The sequence below is a fragment of the Euprymna scolopes genome, chromosome 11, assembly GCF_053919585.1.
Source record: "Euprymna scolopes isolate OS-2025 chromosome 11, ASM5391958v1, whole genome shotgun sequence".
Lineage (NCBI taxonomy): Eukaryota > Metazoa > Mollusca > Cephalopoda > Sepiida > Sepiolidae > Euprymna > Euprymna scolopes.
The window spans coordinates 11196472-11219188 of NC_136492.1; the positions used below are offsets into that span (position 1 = coordinate 11196472).

The 22717-nt window shown below is 33.9% G+C and overlaps 1 protein-coding gene across 1 annotated transcript; it reads right to left on the reverse strand.

The window, feature by feature from the left end:
• Window positions 1-21628: 21628 nt before the first annotated feature.
• LOC145288264 (uncharacterized) lies at window positions 21629-22366 on the reverse strand. Its single transcript, XM_080136302.1, has one exon. The coding sequence runs from the start codon at window positions 22364-22366 to the stop codon at window positions 21629-21631; it is 738 nt and encodes a 245-aa protein (XP_079992428.1).
• Window positions 22367-22717: the final 351 nt, after the last annotated feature.

Genomic DNA, 22717 nt, shown 5'->3' on the forward strand with positions numbered 1-22717 from the left:
TTTGCTATGAGAAATCTGATTGGAGAACATCGTGCTTAATGAAGTAGTAATTTTTATTGAAATATCTTCAAGTAAAATTTTGGGTTAAATTTTCTTCAGTGTCGAATAAAGCGATGGTTTCCTTTTATCCATCATAGATTGAAATATTTTTCAAGAATTTACTGTAGTCCAAGTTAAACATATTGTTCGTTTGTAATACTATTCTATTCTCCGACAAATTCGATCTGCAACTACTGTTGTAACATAATTATTTTTATTTACTGTTTAAAAACCATTTTTTGAAAGTGCATTCTTCTTAAATAATTTGTTGTTTCACATATAAGCCAATAAATAAATAAAGAGACAAACCATAACTTAACATTTCTATTGCGAACGAAGTCCTTACCTCCAATACATAATACTATTATGTTCATAAACACCGCCACAACTATCATTCGTTGACATCTATGCTGATGGCACGACTATCTATGACAACAAATCAAAGGCCGTAAATGGCAATGCTCTCTCTGATTCTCTCTCCTCAGATCTTGAGCGCGTGGTTCAGTGGGGGGAGAGGTGGCGGGTTACATTTAATGCATCTAAGACCAAGCTCCTATCATTACATCATAAACGCTCTGATCTCCATCTGGCATCGATTGAAATGAATGGCTCTCGTCTAGGGGAGGTCTCATGTTTTGATAAGCTTCTGTGTTTGACCTTTACTCCTGATCTGAAATGGAACACATACATCAAGTATGTAGCCAAGGTCACTGGGAAAATGGTAGGATCCTTCTACCGCTCCAGCAGATATCTCACTAATAATGCAATTCTCTATCTATATAAAAGCCAAGTACGTCCAAGGATGTAGTGCTGCTGCCACATCTGGGCAGGACCTGCTAAAACAGCCTATCCTGCCTTGACAGAGTACAAAATAGACTTCGTGGCTTAGTGGGGGATGCTCTTTTCTCTTCTCTGCAACCTCTCTCCTACAGACGAGACGTTACGAGCATATTTCTGTTTTATCAGTATTTCCATGGCAAGTGCTCGTCTGAGCTCCATTCTCTGGTCCCACCCCCTCACCAATCTTTTACGAAAAACACCCGACTAGCTGAAACCAGTCAATAACTTTCCCCACTCTTTATCCGCGCCTCCATCAAAACGTAGATTCCATGAACAAAGCTTCTTCCTTAGAACTGCACGGCTGTTGAACTCTCTGCCGCTTGCCTGCTTCTCCCCCCACCCGGCTTCAACTTGGATGTCTTCAAGTCCGACACAAACAAATTCCTGATGAACCGCCCCCTTAAGTAATAACACTTTATCAAATCCCCAATACTAACCATTACTACGATACTATCCCATTGATTACTGTAAAAACAATAACCCTTATCCCCGAGTGGTTCCTGGGCCTTGATAAGTGGTGACCCCCATGTAAAAAAGAGTCAGTGCTATCCCGCTCTGTTTCGAAGAGTTGTTATGGACGGAAAAATATAATCTAATATATAATACGTTCTTACTTATCCGAATAATTTAACAAGAATTAATATTGTAACTAGAAGTACCAAATGTAAAACAGTCACTGTAATAAACAATAAGATGACGTATAAATACTGTACTAAAAACTTCTCGAAAATTACATTAAATCATTAATTCACATTTACTAGCTGCAAGAAGAGTATAACATACCAGCAGACATTATTCTCGAATATAAAAATGTTCTATTCTAATCAAAACAAACACAATAAAAATATATTAATTTAAATGGTCTATTCCGAAATCTTTATTTAATCGATTTTGATAATAATAAAAAAAAAACAGACGGGTGGAATGTTCGTTTGTTCTTAATCATGCACGGTGGCTCTACCTTCCAGAATATATCAATATGATTGGGGTGCATTAGCTCGAATCAGAACCGAAATAAAAAAGAGAGAAATCATGTATATAGGTATATATATATATATATATATATATATATATATATATATATATATATATATATATATATATATATATGTATGTATGTATATACATATATATATATATATATAGTTGATTTAGCTATAACCGAAACCGAAATCAAAGTTATAAAGAATATCTCATAAAAATATTTATTGTATTTATTTGCTTCCCCACCAAAGCAAATTAGGCACAAGGCCGTTTTTAATGTGGGGTAAAATCCAGCTCCCCTAAAAGTAGGCAAAAATGGGGCACTGTGGTTACCAAAAATAATAATTGTCCCAGTATAGAGGGTTTCCCCTCCATTAACTGGCACAAATTATATTAAGTACAACATCTGCAGACAGATAATATTCTTTGGTCTCGGCCCCAAGACCAAGAACAACAGTACACAAAAATAGATACCTTACAGGCCACCAGCTATAATCAAAACTGAAACCAAAACTTATGAAAATTCTTGGTAAAATTAGTTATTGAAAAAAATCGAGGTACATGAAAATTACACGACCCTGATATAAGCGTGACACAGAAAATAACACAGACGCTATCGTATTAATATAGATTAATCATTCTGTTGTATTCTATTCATACATGTTCTTATAATAGCCGTTAGCTTTAGCATCTTTAAGTTGTTATCGCGAATTGATGTCAAACATTATTGCTGATTCGTGCGTCGTTGTGTATTCTCTCATCTGTAAACACACGCGGTACTTTAGGGCAAAAATATTTGCCAAACATCGGGAAACCCTTTCCCACTATTGTGATTGAAAATTGCATGGCTACAGGCGTCAATATTTGGAGTTTGATCCCAGTATGAACCGAATGAGCATAGTTTAATAGTACTTACTACACTGAATGTGTAACTTTCTTATATATTTCGGCAAAACATTGGAGGTTTACATAAATGTTATACAAAGATACATATATGTACTAGTAAAAGTAGATAACGACATTGGCATTTGGATAATATTATCTTTATATAAAATAAGATCAAGTGCAAACACGAAATCAAAGAAGTATTTAGTTAGAATAACATTTGAAGCAAACAACTGGATTACTAACGTTATAGAAATAAGCACAGATATATATATATATATATATATATATATATATATATATATATATATATATATATATATATATATATATTAAAACGCTGTTTCTCTTTACATTCTTACTTTTTTGACGAGTGGTGAGCAGCGAGAATCAGAATTGTGGCAGCAAAAATGTCTATGGGTGATTAATTTGAGCGCATTTCACTGTTCTTTTGTCAATCTATTGACATTATTTCCTGGTTAAAATCTACAAAGTCCAGGTCTTTGTTTAGCTTTGCTATTCAGAAACCCCGACCAATAATTAGAAAAAAAATGAATAATAAAAAAGTTACGAATGTTATACAAATGCGCACGGATATATATTTAATAACTCAACTACTCGCTCAGTTTATAAAAAAAACTGTATTCATATAGAAATTTCAACTCGTACATTTGAAAAGTGACGTGAAGCGTGCAAGATAGACTGAGTGTGGCCGATTTGTGTGTGTTTATATTGACCGAATTCAAATATTTCTAGTCTCGTCATAGACCCCATCTCTTGGTCAATATCTAGAATGTCCACACCGGTTCCTTATTTACGTCTAATATTCACAAATCCGGCAATGTATGACCAATAATGCAAAACGCATAAAATAATTAAAAAATATTTACAGAAACATAATAGCTTTGCAAACAGAAAAACATACATTTATTTTGAAACGCAAGAAAAAAATTGGAAAAAAAGAATAGGATATAAAAATACAGAGTTGTTTATCTGTACTAGTCTTAACTTTGCAGTTTATTTGTATGAACGATAAATATCAAATTTATTAGAATCACACAATAAATTCGGATATTATTCAGAAATTAATGGATACAATTCGCAAAGAAACACGTACCTTAAATGGAATTGTATAGACCGGTTATACTGTGTATATAATAAAGGTTCGACACATACGCATAAACCACAGAAAACTAAAACGTCAAGTAAGCTCTCTTTAAACGGATGTGACTAATCTCCAAGATCTTCAGATGAAATAAGGAATGGGGGTGACTTAGAACAGAAAATGAGTCACTGCTGAAATTCATTCCACATCGAGTGTTTTAAAGCAAATGTTCCGTTATAGCAGACAATACGAATTACTCAAAACATTCCGTTGGCCAGAAGATTTAATTCCTGATTTTACTAGGCACATGTTGTTGGACGCGGCTATCTAACCTAAGGGTCGTTCTGAGAACGTAGTTGGCAATGCAACTACATTTAAATTGATAAATTGATATTTATATGATGGGAACGGCAACAGGTCCTCTCGAGAGGATGGCAATAATGCTTTTTTCGAAAACAGAACGCGTACATTGGAGGCAAAATAGTAATGTTCAACAGCTGAGCTTCTCTGTTTGGCGAATTTTTCACTTATTGTACCTAACCAAGGTAAACGAATGTAAATTGGACATTTAGTCGCCATTTTAGTTTTTATTTGAGAGCATTTATGTATGTTCCTTTTTATGACGGAGTTAATCACACCAAGAGGGTACTCATTATTGGACTAAGTATTGGTGATCGTTTTTAGTTCTTCATCTATTTTAAATTGTGAATAAATAATAAAGGCACGATGTGTTAAGATTCAAATTAAATAATACTCAGCACGTAAACACTCCATTGTATAGTTATCATAACGATAGGTTTATTTTAGTAATTCCCGCATTTTTTTCCGAAAGTGTAATTTTATTTTAGTCGTTCGCATGTTTGAATGCGTTTCCCTATACCCCCTCGATTCGGCGTTAAAAAGTGTGGGCTAAACCTGGTCGGCTGACTTTACCCCCTTATTTAATGATTTTTTTTTCCAACCCCCATGAAATGTTTTCCCTCCGTCCTTCTTTTTACTATGGATACAAAAAAAACACAGTCTTCCGTTTTTAACAGCTACAATACATCAGCATATATTTTCCTGTTATCAATATATTTTTCTCCTCTTTTTCTCCCTCTCTCTCTCTTTCTCTTTCTTACCCCCCTCTCACTCTCTCTCTCTTTCTATGGAATAAATTCATTATTTTTTTAAAATCTATTGTTATTATTAAAACATAATAATGTAAGATGTGTAGAATCTACACCTTTATGAAGTTGAGTTGGATACACACACACACACACACACACACACACACACACACACACACACACACACACACACACACACACACACATATATATATATATATATATATATATATTATTTCGGTATTGTTTCAGTCATTCTGGACTTTTCCTTGGCACTGAACTCAAACAGTGCCGATTCAGGAGAGGTGTGGTTGAGGATTGTACAACCCTTGCTTCATAATTACACGCACAGCTACTTCTATGCTATCCGTTGACTTTCAAGACTGAACAGAGGCATTGAGTATATTATATATATATATATATATTTATATATATATGTATATATATATGTATATATATTTATATATATATATACATATATATATAAATATATATACAGATATATACATTTATATATACATATATATATGTATATATATATTTATATATATGTATACATATATATATGCATATATATATACATGTATATATATGCATATATATGCATATATATATACATATATATATATATAAATGTGTGGTTATGTATGTATATAATATTTAATATGCAATTGGCTCTGTAATTATAAATAACAAATCTGCTTGTATTAAAATATATCAAACATATTTTACGACCCGACGAGGCCAGCCGCCGTTCGCTAGTATTCAGTAACTATGTACATGTATCAGATCGGCGAGAACAAACGATGATATAATGATAGATGTCAGCAAACTTTTGTTTCATTATTATTATTATTATTATTATTATTATTATTATTATTATTATTATTATCATTATTATTATTATTATTACTAAGATAATATATTATTGAGACAAATTCGACATTAAGCACCAGATTATCTTTTCAAAGAAACAAAACTCGCTATCTCACGTAGGTATTACACTATCAAAGGGTTAAGCGTTAATCTCTATCACTTACACACATTATAAAGGCACCAGTATATTAAGTAGCAATTATTTCTTTGGAAAAAACAAGCTGAAACTTATATCACCTCATAACAAACAGAGTAAACATCGTATACATATTTTTATTAATAGACATAAGCGATGCAAAAACAGCTATTTTTTTTGCATAATGATAGCATTGCTATATACCGGAAAATCTTTGATGCATCGCCAGGAAAATTGTATATTAAATTACTAAGATTGAAAACATCCGTAAAAAAGTCACGTTTATGCTTTGTATATATATATATATATATATATATATATATATATATATATATATATATATATATATATATATATATATATATATATTCACTTTGTCTAGTGACGCATACAGTTACAACAAATTATCAGATCTACTATATTAAATTCTCTATCGATTGATCAAACAAGCTAGCAAAAGTTATCTCCCTTTTTTGCTTTTTTTATATTATCTTCATAAGTGCCTAGTAATGTTATTGGCATGTAAAAAAAATTAAGTGAAAGCAGAGATAAAAGAAGCCGGATGAAAGTAATTGTAACAGAAAACAAAACAAAAAAAGAAAAGTAAAGAAACCAGCGAATCTATTTTCACAGAATTTCAACGGCCGTAGATAGAATTGATATACTTGAAAGAACTCTGAGATAATATAATAAGGTGAATATGAAAGTGATTTTTTTTTTTTTTTTTTTTTTTTTTTGCTATTAACAGTGACTTTCTTTGTACTGTTGAGAAATAACGTTCAACTTAGTAAGGAAAAAAAGTAACTGATATTTTTAATGTGCCTTTATTAAGTTTCTGAATGTTTGAGATGATGATTGGTTATTCATGTTAGCCCGATTATTCGGAGTACTGTTCTCATCTTTATTGTTATCCCAACAACGTTTCGAGCGATGTAACCTCCGATGTTCTTTCAGGTGTATTTTGTTGAACTCGGTTATATTTCTGTTGAACTTAGGGATTTGGACGGAATTGCGAACAGACAGACCAAGTGCTTGCTGCCCACCTGAAATAAAAAAAATTATTCCTCTTGAAAATCCGTCCATATTCTTGAATTCAACAGAAACATTCCCGAATTCGACAACACGCACCTGAAGAATGTCGGATGTTATATCCACCGAAACCTTGTGAAAAAGGATAATCGAGGCGAATACAGTAATCCGAATTGTAATTAACTACCTATGCAAAAAAAAAAAACACACACACACAAATTTAATAAAGCCCCCCAAAAAGTCGAAGTGTCGCCAATAATCGATTAAATAGAAAAAAGCCTGGGACCGTAAATATTATAAATCTTTGACGAGCTTTTAAAATTATACTTGATTTTTTGACAACTAAAGCGATTAATCGAAGCTCACTATTAATTTGTTTGTAAACAAACTGATGGTTCGAGCACTTTGCGACGAGAGGGGTTGGATTTAATACACACTCTAGGAGAAATATTTATGGCACTGATTTGTAGCCGAATGGTGAGAGCTGCAAACTGTCAATGCGACGGTTGTAGGTTCAATCCACGGCTGGGGAAAGGTGTTTGTCTCGCCGCACTGATGATTTGTGATACAACGAAACAGTACTGTATGTGGATGACTATATATATATATATATATATATATATATATATATATATATATATATATATATATATGCATGTATATGTCGGTCGATACCTCCGTTCAGTCTCGAAAGAGAAAAGATATCATCAGTAGGGGAAACTGCGCGGGTAATTATGATGCAAGGATTGCGCAATCACCAACCACACATCTTCTCATCAGTCCTACTTGATTCCAGTGGCAAGGACGACTGGAACAATGCCTAGATAGGCGGATAGTCCAAACAGCACCCGGAAGTCTCAAATAGTCACCCATCTGGTACTGGTCAGGCTCATCTTTGCTTGCCGTCTGTGATCTGACGTGTGTCAAATGATATATATATATATATATATATATATATATCATATATATATATATATATATATATATATAAGTATTGATTTAGATACTTGAATACAATCATAACGTTACTGCTGATTCAACTGACCAGTATTCAACTCCTACACCACCAAGAAATGTTACCCGAAACGAAACAGAATAAGTTCCTACATATAAGTTTGAGACAAATACAAAAAAAAATGATCCAGTCCCACTTTCATGACCTTGTGTAACACCTTCTTGTTGTAGGAAATAAGTAAAGACGAACTTGATCTGTTCCCACGACAAATATTACATATTTTTATTCATACTCGTACCATTCACAAGCCGAATTAAGAGTTTCATGTACTCGGTGGCTAAATTTAGTAATCAGCACAGAACTAGATTACGAAGATTGTAGACAACTAAGAATATTATATTTTATACTATTATATTTGATGCTCGCGACATTAAGAACGATTGCATTCATAACTGACCTCCTTCAATTTCCATCTTCTTTTGGTTGAAACTGTACTATTCATTCCCTGATACACATACAAATATTATATTAATAAAATAACACCGTATAGCTACGAACGATAGAACGAGTAAAATAAAAACTACTACGTTAACGAGAAGAATGCTCTGGGGCTATGTTTTCAAGTGCTTGCATGAAAATTCCATTTTCATGTTTAAGATGCGCATTTAAGGGCCAAAACTGATGTGTCCTTAAGAGTTTAAAATTGTCATCAGCAACTGCGTGCGGATCTTAACATGAAACGTCGAGGAGATACGGAGAAGAGTTCTAATAAAACTAAATTTCAGGAAAAAAAATCTAATTTAAAAAATGAAAATGAAATAAATGATTAAGTTTAAAATCTCGGGAATAATTTAAACCCCGTCGCCTTATTTTCATCTGGGGTTTTGTTATTACATATCTTCTTTTATGAGTAAATGTAAGTAAAATACACACCGCGAAACGTTCAATAAAAACAGATGCAGATACAGAATATCTTTTGCAATGATTTTCGGAGATCAATTCCTCGAGCAAAATGTAGATGTTCCGTTTTTCTCTATTTCCTGTCCTAAATCTCAATATAGATTCTTAAGGTATTTCTATCAAAATTCATATTACGAGGGATATATTTAGCCAATATATATACACGAACTCAGCATATTACATATAAGTCTCTCTCTCTCTCTCTCTCTCTCTCTCTCTATATATATATATATATATATATATATATATATATATATATATATGGTAAGTTATAAAATATATATGTCGATACAGAATATTCCGCATTTCATTCACGCTAGGATTCATCAGGCTATGTTTGCGCATAAATCCATAGTTTCGTATAATTATTTATGTGGTTAAATGAAGTAGTCATATATATATATATATATATATATATATATATATATATATATATATATATATATATTAGGTAATGTGATTGATAATTTAAAATTTAAAAATCAAATTATAATTAAATTAAAGATCCGTTTCATAAGAAGGAACAACAACAAAATCAATTATCTGTACGGTCGTTTCGGAAAACAATACTTTTTATTGTGGTAGACATCAAGTTACGGACAATAATTATTACATATAGTTTTTTAATAAGCAAGGTCTCCTCGTCAGCAAATTTTGAAGGGTTTTTATTAAATTTAAAAGACACCATAGATAAACCTAGCATTAAAAGTAAGGCAGATGTATCTGAAAAAAATTGAAATAAAAGGTCTGGATTTAAAATTTTTAAGAAAATTAATATGGGTTAGAGATAGAAAAGAAATAGAGTAAAATATAGATTTGAATTTAAATTATAAGTTTGCGTTAAGTACAACATTACAAATATATACATGCATATATATGAAAAAATAGACACATATATACATATACATAGAAATACAGGTATATACATAAAATATATATAGAAATTTACCTTTTAATTTTTCGCCTTTTGAAATCAGAAACTATGGTTAAAATACTCATTTAGATGTTTACTATAGCTTTTTACCTTATTGAATGATAAATTTTAAAAAGGGGGGAGGACGCCCGTGCAATAAATTATTTCCGTTAGCGTACTTTTGATTTAAAGACGCTACGGTTTATATTTCGAATGTTGTTTGTGTAATTACATAATGTAAGGGGGATAATTAGTCATATTTTCTTTACTTTTTTATTTAAAGGGTGTATTTTTTAAAATATTAGATAAGAACTTAAAGCAAACTTATAATTTTAATTCAAATATATATTTTACTCTATATATATCTCTAACCCATATTAATTTTCTTATAAATTTTATCTAGGATATTTACCTATCGAGCTTATTATATATCTAAATTACAATGAGCACTTTCTCTTTCCTGTATTTTAATTAAAATAGTAATTTCACTGTTACATTGAAATACACTCATCCCTTAAGACTATTGTTCTAATGTCCTTTAAATTATATACATATATATATATATATATATATATATATATATATGTGTGTGTGTGTGTGTATGTGTGTGTGTGTTTGTGTGTAAGTAGGTAGGTAGGTAGGTACATAGAGAGGGAGGGAGAGTAAAAGAGGGTGTTTTATGTGAGTATGTGTGTATAATTCATCCACAATTATTGCGGTTACTCTTTGTTTGGGGCGATAATCTGCAGGTACTGGGTGATTATAAAAAACAACAAATGTATTAGCTCTTTAGATTGAATGAAAACAGGTAGATACCTACCTCCTTCCAAAGGCAGTATCTTTCAAGTCGCCCAGTATTTTAATTTTAGAACACTTCAAGCAATTTTTTTTCCGAAATTAGCTCCAGCACATATTCTAAATAATAAATTACTCCAACAAATTTAAAGCAGTAAGAAGATAAATGTATAACAAATAAGTATTTTAATAGCAAATAAAATTGCATGGAAAACTACCTTAAGCCTTTAATTAGTTCTAAACTAAAGTGTTGACATAATAAGTCTCAGCTTTTACTCTAGGTAATCGGTTAAGAATTTAAAATTAAATTTAATCGCCAACAGGAATATAAAATCCACACAAAAACAAATACAGCATCGTTAAAGTCTGGATAATAGCAAAAAATCGAAAATTAAGCATTAGTTCCCGCAAGAGAAAAAAATTAAATGTTATTTTAGGGTGGGGTCGAGAACTGGCGGCATTTTGTGCATATGAGACCAAATTAAACGGTTCTTCATCTCACTTATTATATTCAACCCTCTCCGACAATACTCCATCATTCATCCCACCATCTCATAATACTAAAGAACGTCGGAGAGAACGGCGAAAAATTCTGCTTTTTAAAAATTTGCAACTTTTTACATAGAAAATTTATCAACAAGATATAAATTATAAGTTTATGTGTTCTCCGATTTAACTGCATATTTAGCTTCCTCGGTTGCTAATGGAAAATTTAACACTGTGCCTTAATCAAATTTAAATGGGTTTATATTATGTATATTTGTATATATCTATTATAAATGATGGCACGCTTGATGCGGAAATAAGACAGAGAATCAGCAAGGTATCAGACGCATTTGTTAGAGTACAAGAATGAGTCTAGTCTGATGATAATCTAACTCTGACAACTAAATTTCAGTTTATCAAACATGCGTATTGTCATTCTACTCTACTCAAAAACATCGACCTTTGTACTGGTCACATGCCGAACTGCTCGAGAAGTTTAACCAGCATTGCTTTAGACACATTCTTGGCTTAAAGAAATATAGTTTTGTCCTTGATATATATATATATATATATATATATATATATATACATATATATATGTATATATATATATATATATATATATATATATATATATATATATATATATATATATATATATATATATATATATAAGGCCGAAAGAATGGGAATTGCTACCATTGTTATTAAGAAACAAATCTTGTCCGGCTTGATGACTATCGATTCCAGAAATCAGTAGTGTGTGGTGAGCTCCTTCTTCCCCCCCCCCTAAAAATGCAAAAAAAAAAAAAAAATAGCACAATTAAAAAAAAACCTTTTTCGCGAAAGAATAAGGAGATCTGGTGAGCTTTCATACTCCTGGTAACAGTTGGGAGTCCCTCGCGTATGATCGCAAGTAGCGGAGGGTGCTGGTATATAGGGCGCATGACACTTATAAGCAGCCAAGATAGACCGCGCGAAGCTCAAGATAAAATGCTGGAAACGCCGATCCATACGGCCCAAGCATGGAGATCTTTGGATCTTTGAGGTGTGTTACCTGTTGTCCAAGGCAGGGCTCGTAATTCACCTGAAGGCGAACGATGATATGGGTTACGTTGCTGTTAGTTTCATCCAAACCAATGACCGTCTTAAGTATTATGTCCGTTTCAGGGTGTGCACGTCACTCTTAGGGCTGAAAAGTAATCTTCGGGCACATGAGCTTTCAATGGCTGAGGAGGTGCACTTTTCTGACACGAGGTCGCAATCATTATTACACTTTACTAATTATGAAAGTATATATATATATATATGTTTATATATATGTATATATATATATATATGATATATATATCATCATTATCATTATTATTATTATCATCAGCATTAGTATTAATATCATCATTATTATTATTATTATTATTATTATTATTATTATTATTATTATTATTATTATTATTAACGGTGCTTAAATGAAGTATAAAATCAGTACTGTCTGCAGTTGAACAGTAAATTATTGCATATATAAAATTTACCATTGAAATTGAACCCTGTAGACTGTTTACTACTTGCTGTCAAATTTGGCGTTTATAGGCTATATCTCCTTAATTTCCGTGACAAATGTTAGTGGCCAGGAGATTATATATACATATATTAAATGTAAGGTTGTAATATTGATTAGGTAATATGCGGCCATATTTTTAAGTTTCTTCTGTTATGATGTAGGGAGTGTGATTATAAGGGGGCGGTCGGAGGAAAGAGTGGCAATGACTATGGGTGCGTTACATTTGATGAAAAGGGTTTAAGGATACATATAGTTGGCAAGGTGGAAGAGTAAGGAGATATTTATTACTTATAAAAGTGGTAATAGTACCAATAATTGTAGTATAATAAGGAGATAATAAATATAATTAAAATAATAGTAATAATAATAAATATGAAAATAAAATAAAAATAAAATTATTACCAATAACTGTGATAAAAGTAATGTCAATGTTAATGGTGATAACAATGAAAATGAAGATAATGGTAACGGTTATGGTAGCAATGACGGGGATAATAACGGGGATAATAAAAACAGCAATTTTAATGATGATTATAATAATAATAAATAGTTATAACGATTATACTACCACTACCTTTACCATAACCACTACGAGGTACTACTACTACTACTTATAACAATACTACTACTACTACTACTACTACTTACAACAATAATAATGTTAATAATAATTACTAGGGAATACGCAAAACAAGTGATACAGAAACATGGGGGGTCCAAATAATAGGAAATATGAGGGAGGTGTGAGGGGTGAGTTGCCCCATGAAAATAATAAAATAAAGTAAAATAAAAGTATATATACACACATATATACACATATACAAATATATATATATCCATATATACAAACACAGATTCATAAACAAACAACACACACACAGAAAAAAATAAAAGATAAGGGAACAGGGTATCTGGAAAGTAGATATTTAATTAGCCGGGAAAACGTAAGAGTTCGGGGAACGAACACCTTGGGTTTATATTAAAAAAGTATTTCACTGGGAAGGATAGCTTCAAGAGTTCACATAAAAAAAATTGAATTTCTTGAAATTCGATTAAAAAGGCCGTCAATTTTATGTTTTTTTTATGAAAAAGCAAGGCCTATAAAATGGAATACATACTTTCGCGTTTATGAACATGAGGGGCAGGTATCTTCATTCGGCGTCGCTACTTTTTTGTTGTAGTTCTAATATCCAAGAGATGTTGCAAGAAGCAGGGTTAAAATTCCATATTTCTCAATTAAATTTTCAGGATAGTCTTGCATAGATGCGCTGGTTTAATAAATTCATTTTCCTCCTATTTTAGATGGCAAAACACGGTATTTGTTCAAAGGAGTCTCTTGTGATGGATTTTTCTTGAAACTGGTCTGGTTCAGCTGCGTTAAAATTAGTGCGATTATCAGAAAAGAATGTGGAAGGAATTTAGATATGGTACACCTGTTTGCGTTTAGGGGTTGTTGGGATCGCACTTAGCTAATAGTCGTAAGGGGTAGAGGAGGGATGGGGATGTGTCTGTATGTGTGACGGTGGTCGGTTGGACTGAACCAGGGGAGCTTATCTTAGGTTATATTTTCGGTACATTTAAATGTTTTAATGTAAATACTAAGGGGATGAAGGAGTTAGTGTTAATCTAATAGTGGACTCAAAATGAACTGATTTTTAAATTATTTCTTATTTTTTTGGGGGGAGAGGCTTCCCACTGGGGGTTCATGGTGGTGGTTAGATGGTTCTAAATTAGGTTTTAGATATTTTACCCTGGGAGGGTTTTCTATGTTATTTTTCATTAGGCTTAGGTTTTAGATTCGTTAGGTTATATTCTGGTTGCGTCGTCTGCCAATTAAGAAAAAAGCAAACATTGTAGTCAGCTAGAAAGTGGGCAAACAGAAGAGAGTTTCACAGGTCTGCAGTTCTTAGAACGATACATTTTTTTATTGAATCTACGTTTGGGTTTAGCACAGATGAAGAGCGGGGGTAATTTTTATAGTGCTAAACGATTGTTATAGTGATTTTTAGCTAAACGATCTTAGATGTTTTGCGAGAGGTACACTAGATTAGAGCTCAGACAAGTACTTGCCGTGAACATAACGATATGCTCGCAATGTCTATCATATAGGAAAGATGTTACAGGGAAGAGAAAACTTCATCCTCCACTAGGCTACGAATTTATTTTGAACTCTGTCAAGGCAGGATACAGTGCTTCTAGCAGCTCCTGCCCAGATGTGGCAACAGTACTCCATCCTTGGACGCACTTGGCTCTGATCCAGGTAGATAATTGCATCAGCAGTGAGATATCTACGTGAGTTCGGTAAGAAAAGATTATTAGTAACGTTACTTACGTTATCGTATTTGCTGAAAGGTTCACGGCGCGGTTGGGGAAGTAGGCTGGCTATGGCAACTAGAGCGCATCTTCGTCACATCTTTACTTATTGAGCGTCCAGAGAATAGAGAAGGGAAGTAACGTAGCTGCATCGCCCTCTGGTGGCAAGGGATGTGTTACCAGAGTTAAATGCGGTAACCGTGTTTAGCTTATTAGTACAGTCCTGTGTCTGTGTTTGTTGGCTGGGAGATTTCGATCCCCACAGAGACATAGAGTAAGCCCTGAAAATGACTGAAGCAATTTCCTGCTTAAAAAACCCTTTGTTTCATAAAAGTATCATTACAATTTCGAGAAATTCGGTGGTATCTTAATTGTCCTGTATGAGTTTTACCCTGCTTTACATAGTACTAAATTAAACGTATCTCACACAATAACTATTTATGATTAGCATCTAGATGACTCAGGTAATAATAATACGTTAATTCATATGTGAGTAAATTCTGTAGTATAAATATGTCTCACGATTTTACACATATTAAAAACATATACTCAACTTTATATAATAAAAAAACATATACGTTATATTGCAGAGGGTTTCATTGAAGACTCTCACACAATAATTCCGTAACCATTCATTATTTTCCTATCTTATTTCTGTATAACTAAGTTGATCACATATTTATTTTTATGGAACGATATCCAAAAAAATATGCTCTATTTTATTCGGAGCAAATTTCTGAAGAAATGTCAGATTGTTTTGACATTTTATTTTTTTTAAATTTGAGTCGATGTAACATATGCATTAAGGCTAGCCGTCAATAGCGTTGTATTGTTTATATCTACTTTGCTTGAACGGATGAACGCTAAAAGTAAAAACAAACAGAAGTCATCCGGATGACGAACGTGCAAATCCGTCAAGAGAATGGTATCGGAGCGTGCAAAGTAGAAGTGAATCCAGTAGAGTAATGAAAATTTACTGCCGCCGTTTCGTACATCGTAGCGGCCATATTGAACTGGCTTATTTTAGAATGAGAAAATCTCAAAAGAATAGACCGTCTATATTTATGTTGTGTTGTACTCGTTTCTTTCTTTTTTTTTTTGTTCATACATTTCAAGATGTTTCCGTTGTTTTTGTTTTTTTTTGTATCATGTATTTTTTGTGTGTTATTCTATTCTGACCTTGGCTTTTATTTTTCCCTCAGAATATCTGGTTCTTCTTCTTCTTACGTTTGTTCAAATTCTACTACTACTACTACTACTACTACTGCTACTACTGCTACTACTACTAAAATTACTACTACATAAATACTTTTCATTTTTTCTTAAAAGACGTTCCGAGCTTGCATCCTCTCTATCGCTATTTTCATGGCAAGCGCTCACAAAAGACAGTCGTCTAAATACAACAACCATCTACAGGCTGCCTCCCAACACTCTATCTGTGATTAAATCAAAATGAAAATTCGATGCACATAGCTTCATTGGTAGAACTGCCCGCCAGTGGAACTTTGCTATGCGTGGCTGCTTTTCAGCTGACTACAATATGGTCGTCTTCAAGTCCCATAGTAAGCTGCACGACTCTTCATAATGCCAGAAGACGGGCATGCTTACTATTTGGTAGTCTGTGACCATTATATACATACATATATATATATATATATATATATATATATATATATATATATATATATATATATATATATATGTATATGTATATATGTGTGTGTGTGTGGGTGTTGGTGTGTGTGTGGGTATGTATACATATATATGCATATATATATATACATACACACACGCACATACACACATATATATATGTATATATATATATATATATAATGTTTTACTTGCAGAAATTCACAAACAACCGTAGGTTTGCAACAAGAAATGCAACATACATATGTATTATGCCTAAACTATTAGCCACTGTTCCATATAACGACATACGAACGACATTTTAGACACATTTAGTTTTGGTATGTTTGCTCATGTATTAAAAGATATATTCCGTAATAATCGAATGATCAACATTCAGCCAATGATATTGGGAGGATATTGAGAAAAAATGTAGTGTTTTTGAATCGGGAAATGGAAATAGTATGTAATGTTTATTAGTTTAAGATCCAATTACGAAGTGTGCAAGCACAATATCTCAATATTTACTGTCGGTCTTGACGTGGGGCGGTAGGAGGGATTTATATAAAGGTTTAAAAAAATAGGAACTACTTCCTCTAAATACGCTGCGATTGTGAGCGTGTTTCTCCTATGATAAAATGTAAGATTTTATTATAAAGACTAAAGACGAAAATGACTAATAATTTAGACATAATACACTTGTGTATGGCATCTGTTGTTACAAACATACGGTACTTTGGTCCAGAGGAGAATTTCTGCAAAGAAATATTATATATATATATATATTTATATATATATATATATATATATATATATATATGTATAAAGACACACACACACCTGCATATATATATATATATATATATATATATATATATATATAGCTAAGTGCGTTAGAGGAAAAGAGTGAGCTCAATTCTATGAGAGAAAATTATCTGGAAGTATAAAGTTCAACAAGTATCATTGGAGCTTATATATGAAAACAATAGGAGTGGAAAATGAAGACACAGAACTATATATTGGTTGATATATATTGGTTCATTTATTCAGTAAGGGAATACAATCGTTTTTTTGTTTTTTTTACATGGAGTTCACCACCTATCAAGTCCCAATGGCCACTCGGGGATAAGGGTTATTGTGTGTACAGTAATCAGTGGGATAGTGTAGTAATAGTATTGGAGAATTGATAAAGTGTCATTACTTAAGTGGGCGGTTCATCAGGGATTTGTTTGTGTTGAACTTGAAGACATCCAGGTTGAAGTCGGGTGGGAAACAGGCAAGCAGAACAGAGTTCCACGGGCGTGTAGTTCTAAGAAAGAAGATTTGTTCATGGAATCTGCGTTTTGATTTAGGCACAGAAAAGGAATGGGGAAAATAATTGACGGTGGTTTCAGCTAGTCGGGTGTTTTTTGAAAAAGATTGGCGAGGGGGGGCAAGAGAATGGAGCTAGTGAGAGAGAGAGACAGAAAGAAAAAGAGGGAAATGGGGAATAAAAAACTGACGTAGATATGGTTTGGCGAGAAATGATTTTTCGGTATAAAAAATATAAAAAGGAGCGAGATAGAGATTGAGAGAGAGAGAGAGAGAAAGCAGGCAAGAAAGAGAGAGAGAGAGAGATTTGGGAAGTATATATACAAAGATTGCGAAAGAGATAGAGAAAGATAGAAAAAGAGAGGATAAGGGAGGAAATAAAGCAATCATGTAAATATTATTCGCCTTGTAATATCCTTTTTATGCCAAAGAAAAAACAACAAACGTCAGTATTATTTAAACAGTTAATAGCAGTTTTTATTTCCCTCTCTATGTCTCTCTATATCGCTCTCCCTCTCTTTCTATCTCTCTCCAGCTCTCTTCCTCCCCTCTCTCTCTCTCTCTCTCTGTATGTATTCTTCCCAAGTCTTTTGCTCTCTCTGAATATATTTCCCCAACCCTCTCCCCCTCTCCGCTCGCTTGATCGCTTGTTAGATTTTTCTTCCTGCTGAAATAAAAACTAACACTACATAGCGTCACCGTTTTCTACACAATAATTTATTTCCTCTCTCTCTCTCTCTCTCTCTCTCTCTCTCTCTCTCTCTCTCTCTTTCTCTATCTATCTCTATCTCTCTCTTGCGTCATCGCTAGCTTTTTACATTTCTTTTTCTGCTGAAATAAAAACTAACACTTCACAGCGTCACCGTTTTCTACACAATAATTTATTTCCTCTCTCTCTCTCTCTCCCTCTCTGTCTCTCTCTCTCTATCTCTCTCTTGCGTCATCGCTAGCTTTTTACATTTCTTTTTCTGCTGAAATAAAAACAAAACATTTTACGGTGTCAAAACTAATTACAAAAGTGTTTATTTTCTTTTATCTCGCGCGCATGCGTGCTGACTTTTTTATATCTTCTACTACAGCTTCTATTTTTTCCCTCTCTCTCTCTCTTTTTTTCTGTGTATAATCTTTCAAAGATCGCCTGCTTTCTATTTTTCCCTCTCTCTCTCATTTTCCATCTCTCGATCGCTTTTCTCTCATTCTATTTTTTTTCTCTTGCGTGTTTCTGTGTCAGTGTATTTGTTATACGATGCAGCTCCCTACAATGAATTGCTATCACAAAGGCAAAAATAAAAAATAAAATTCACGTCCGCTTTTCATTCCGCCTTTGCTTACGTATTCAGATTGCCATGACACAACAAATAAATAAACAGATAAACAATTTTCTTTATTAATTTCTTTATTTATATTTTCCTATAATGAAAATTTATGAAACAGTTTGCCACACTAATTTCTTCTCTTGTGTCCGGGTGCCATGTGCACAAAGTCGGCCACGGAAACGCATCATCGGTACAGCTAGTATATATATATATATATATATATATATATATATATATATATATATATATATATATATAAGTCATAATCAAATGTAGAGTAGTCAAAAAGGGATAACAAAATAACTCAATTGATGTAGAGCTTAATATAATAATTAATGTTTACCTTTAGTGAATACAGTATGTTTCTGAAGACCCAGACTGCGCGGGTATTTTTGCTAGTATTCTATATTTTTTTTATTGAAGAGCTTCTTGATAGACTACATTTCTGCTCCTTTTATTTGGGGCCAAAATATAAAGTTTTTCTGAAGTTCCTGTCCGGCTGGAGGAGGCATAGAACATACCGTGACAGAAGCATTCTGATGCCAGGTCTACACCAATGGTTTTAAATATTTGACCTTGACTTTTATTGATGTCATTGCGAAACAGACTTTCACAGGAAACCGGAGCCTCCTAAATTTAAAAGGAAGTTCCGAGTCAGATGGAACTAAGGGAATCCTTGGCAGCAGGAGTTTTTCACCTTTGTAGGGACCACAAGAAATGGTAGTCTCAATCACATTGGTGTGCAATCTGGTGACAACACACCTGCTTCCCTTACTGGGTTTTGGCGGTTCCAAAGATTGAAGAATCATGATCGGGGATCCAATTTTAACATATAAAGTATGAGGCGGCATTCCACTCAGTTCTAAGGAGTTTAAAAACTCAACAGGGTAGTCAACTGCTTGATTTTCTTTGGTAGCCGAATCTACTGCCTCGTATTCCTTCGATTCTCCTGGAAATTCATCCATTAACCACTTATTCAAGCGGTTTACATTGATATTTAATGGGGAAGCTATAGCCCTCTCAGCAAACTAGTCGGGAGATTTTCCGTTGTTTTGCAAGTCCGAGTACACTCTGTCTTTCAATTCCTTCAGATCACTCACACATTTGCCAAGCTTGGGTGGGATCTTTATTGTATCAGGTACGGTAGTAATTGGAAACTGATCATTAACTATCTGGAGAAGCAATTGTGAGAAGTCTGCTGCGCCTGAGTTTACAGAGATATGGGCTCTCATATTTTTAGTCAGTTTCTTCACTATAATGTGTCTCCAGAGATAAGACTTCTTCAAACTTGAATTGACAATGTTTGCCTTTGTTCCATTCTTTACAACTGGCAGTTTTTGAAGAAAATCACCGGAAAATAAGGTCGGAATTGCACCCATGGGCATCTTGTTTCCCCTTATGTCTTGCAATGTTGTATCAATTGTTTCATAAGCATTCTTGTGGGTCATCGGGGCTTCGTTCACAATGATCGCAGATGCTTCTCGAATTACCTTTGCCAAGACGAAAGTGCCAGTAATTTTACACACTGGCTGGTCCATTCGATGCGTATCCAATCGTACTTTAAATGTGCTATGAAGAGTGCGGCCACCTTGAAGTAGAGTGGCAGCAATGCCACTGGATGTTGTTACAAGAACGATCTTTCCCATGGATCTAATTTTTGAAAGAATCAAATTGACAAGAAATGTCTTTCCTGTACCCCCCTGGAGCATCAAGGAACATCATACTTCAACAGCTGCTGTTTTCATTCACTTGACCTTCTTCCAACATTATGAAACTATTGTAGACTTCTCTTTGATCTTCTGTCAATTGTCCTTGCAAATTTTCCGCTCGTCGGGAAAGTTCTTCTGTATTGTTATAAACTTGCCTTTTGTATTCTAGATAAAGTATTGAATCTCCTCTTTGTCTCTGCGCAGGTAATCCGTAGCTTGCCCGTGGTTGACTGCCCATAAGAAGAACATTCTCCTCGATTAGACAAAGGGTTTTATTGTAGATTTCATCATTGAAATCTACTTATTGTTTTTTACTTCTCGCCTCTGTCTGTGGAGAATGTCTTCCGAGATTGCATTACGAGAATTCATCCAAAGTTCAATGGGTTTGATAGGCTCACACACCGTTAAACTTATTGCAAAGAGGCTTCGCAAATTTGATGGAGACTGGGTGACACTTGCCTCTTGTAGTGCCTGGTACAATTGTTGGTCGTTTTCAAGAAGGTCTCGAGCAAGGCACGCTGCCCTTTAAGTTTCAAAAACTTCTCCATTATATTCCCGCAAATCATGAAACGAAGTTGGGCCAGCAACCTCATTGAGCAACAGGCGTAAGAAGTAACACTTCCCTACTTTGACTAATCGTGTACATTCTGCCAATGCATGGGGCGTTCCGTACATCACCATTTCTTCCAATTTGTCCCCCCCGTATTCTCCTGTACCATTTTTGTTGATTTGTTCCAAGTATACAACTCGGGGGCATCCACATATTTTAGATCCCTTGTAAAGTTGTCTTCATGGCAGAGTTCAAAGAATGCTGTCAAAGTTGTTGCAGGTGGTGGACCTTGGGCTCGTTCAAGAGCGGTATTAGCCGAGAACATGATGCGTTGGCCATTTTTCAAATGTACAGCAAGTTGAACAATTGGAGGGAAATGCTCATGTATAGGATGCGCCAATATCCTCCAAGCTGCATCTGAACTGCCGACATACCTTGCATTCTGGAACAGATTGATTTCATCCACCATTTGGTCATTTCCTCCTTCAGTTCTTTGCAACTCAAACACTGCTTTATCGAAGCCTTTGTTTACGTATTTAAGTATGTATTTAATAATTTGGATTGAGCTGCAAATTTCAACATTAATGTGAGCGTTTAATTGCTGAAGGAGGACTCTTTTGTAGGGAACAATCCACTGGTTAGTTATTAGCTGATTAACAAACCGACCATTTATATTCATCCTTATAGTACCAGTGTGACCTCTATCTTCTGGTTTTCGTCGCCTGTATTTGGGGTACGAGTCACTACCCTGCTCTGTACAATGAATGAATTCTTTTGGGTAATTCTTAGTGCATTTGTTATCGACCATGCATGGGCAACTTGGATTCAAGGGTCCACAAGGTCCGTGAAGCATACATGCCATCACTTTAGCGTGAAGCTAAGGGTATTCGCCTTTATCGGGGATTTCTGCAGATATGCACAGATCCATTTGTTCCGGTTGAACTTTGTCCTCTGGCGCCTGCCAGGTGAGTATATGCGCATACGGTAACCGTCTCTTTTGGTATTCAACGCTGTACAGGAAGGCCCTCAACCTGCCAAATGCTTCTTTTTAATAAATTCCCTTATCTTTTTTAGTTTTTGTCTAAATACCCTGGCAACGATATCTGGACGATCGTGGGGTTCTTGTCCTTGATGGATGTTCAGTAATTTCCGTCCACTTTGGATTGGTCGTGAAAGTAATGAAAAGGTCTGCTCGGCCCATTCGCCGAACATA

What these genes read in the sequence shown, in the direction of transcription:
- LOC145288264 (XM_080136302.1), bottom strand. Translation starts at nt 22,366, where the DNA reads ATGGCATGTATGCTTCACGGACCTTGTGGACCCTTGAATCCAAGTTGC.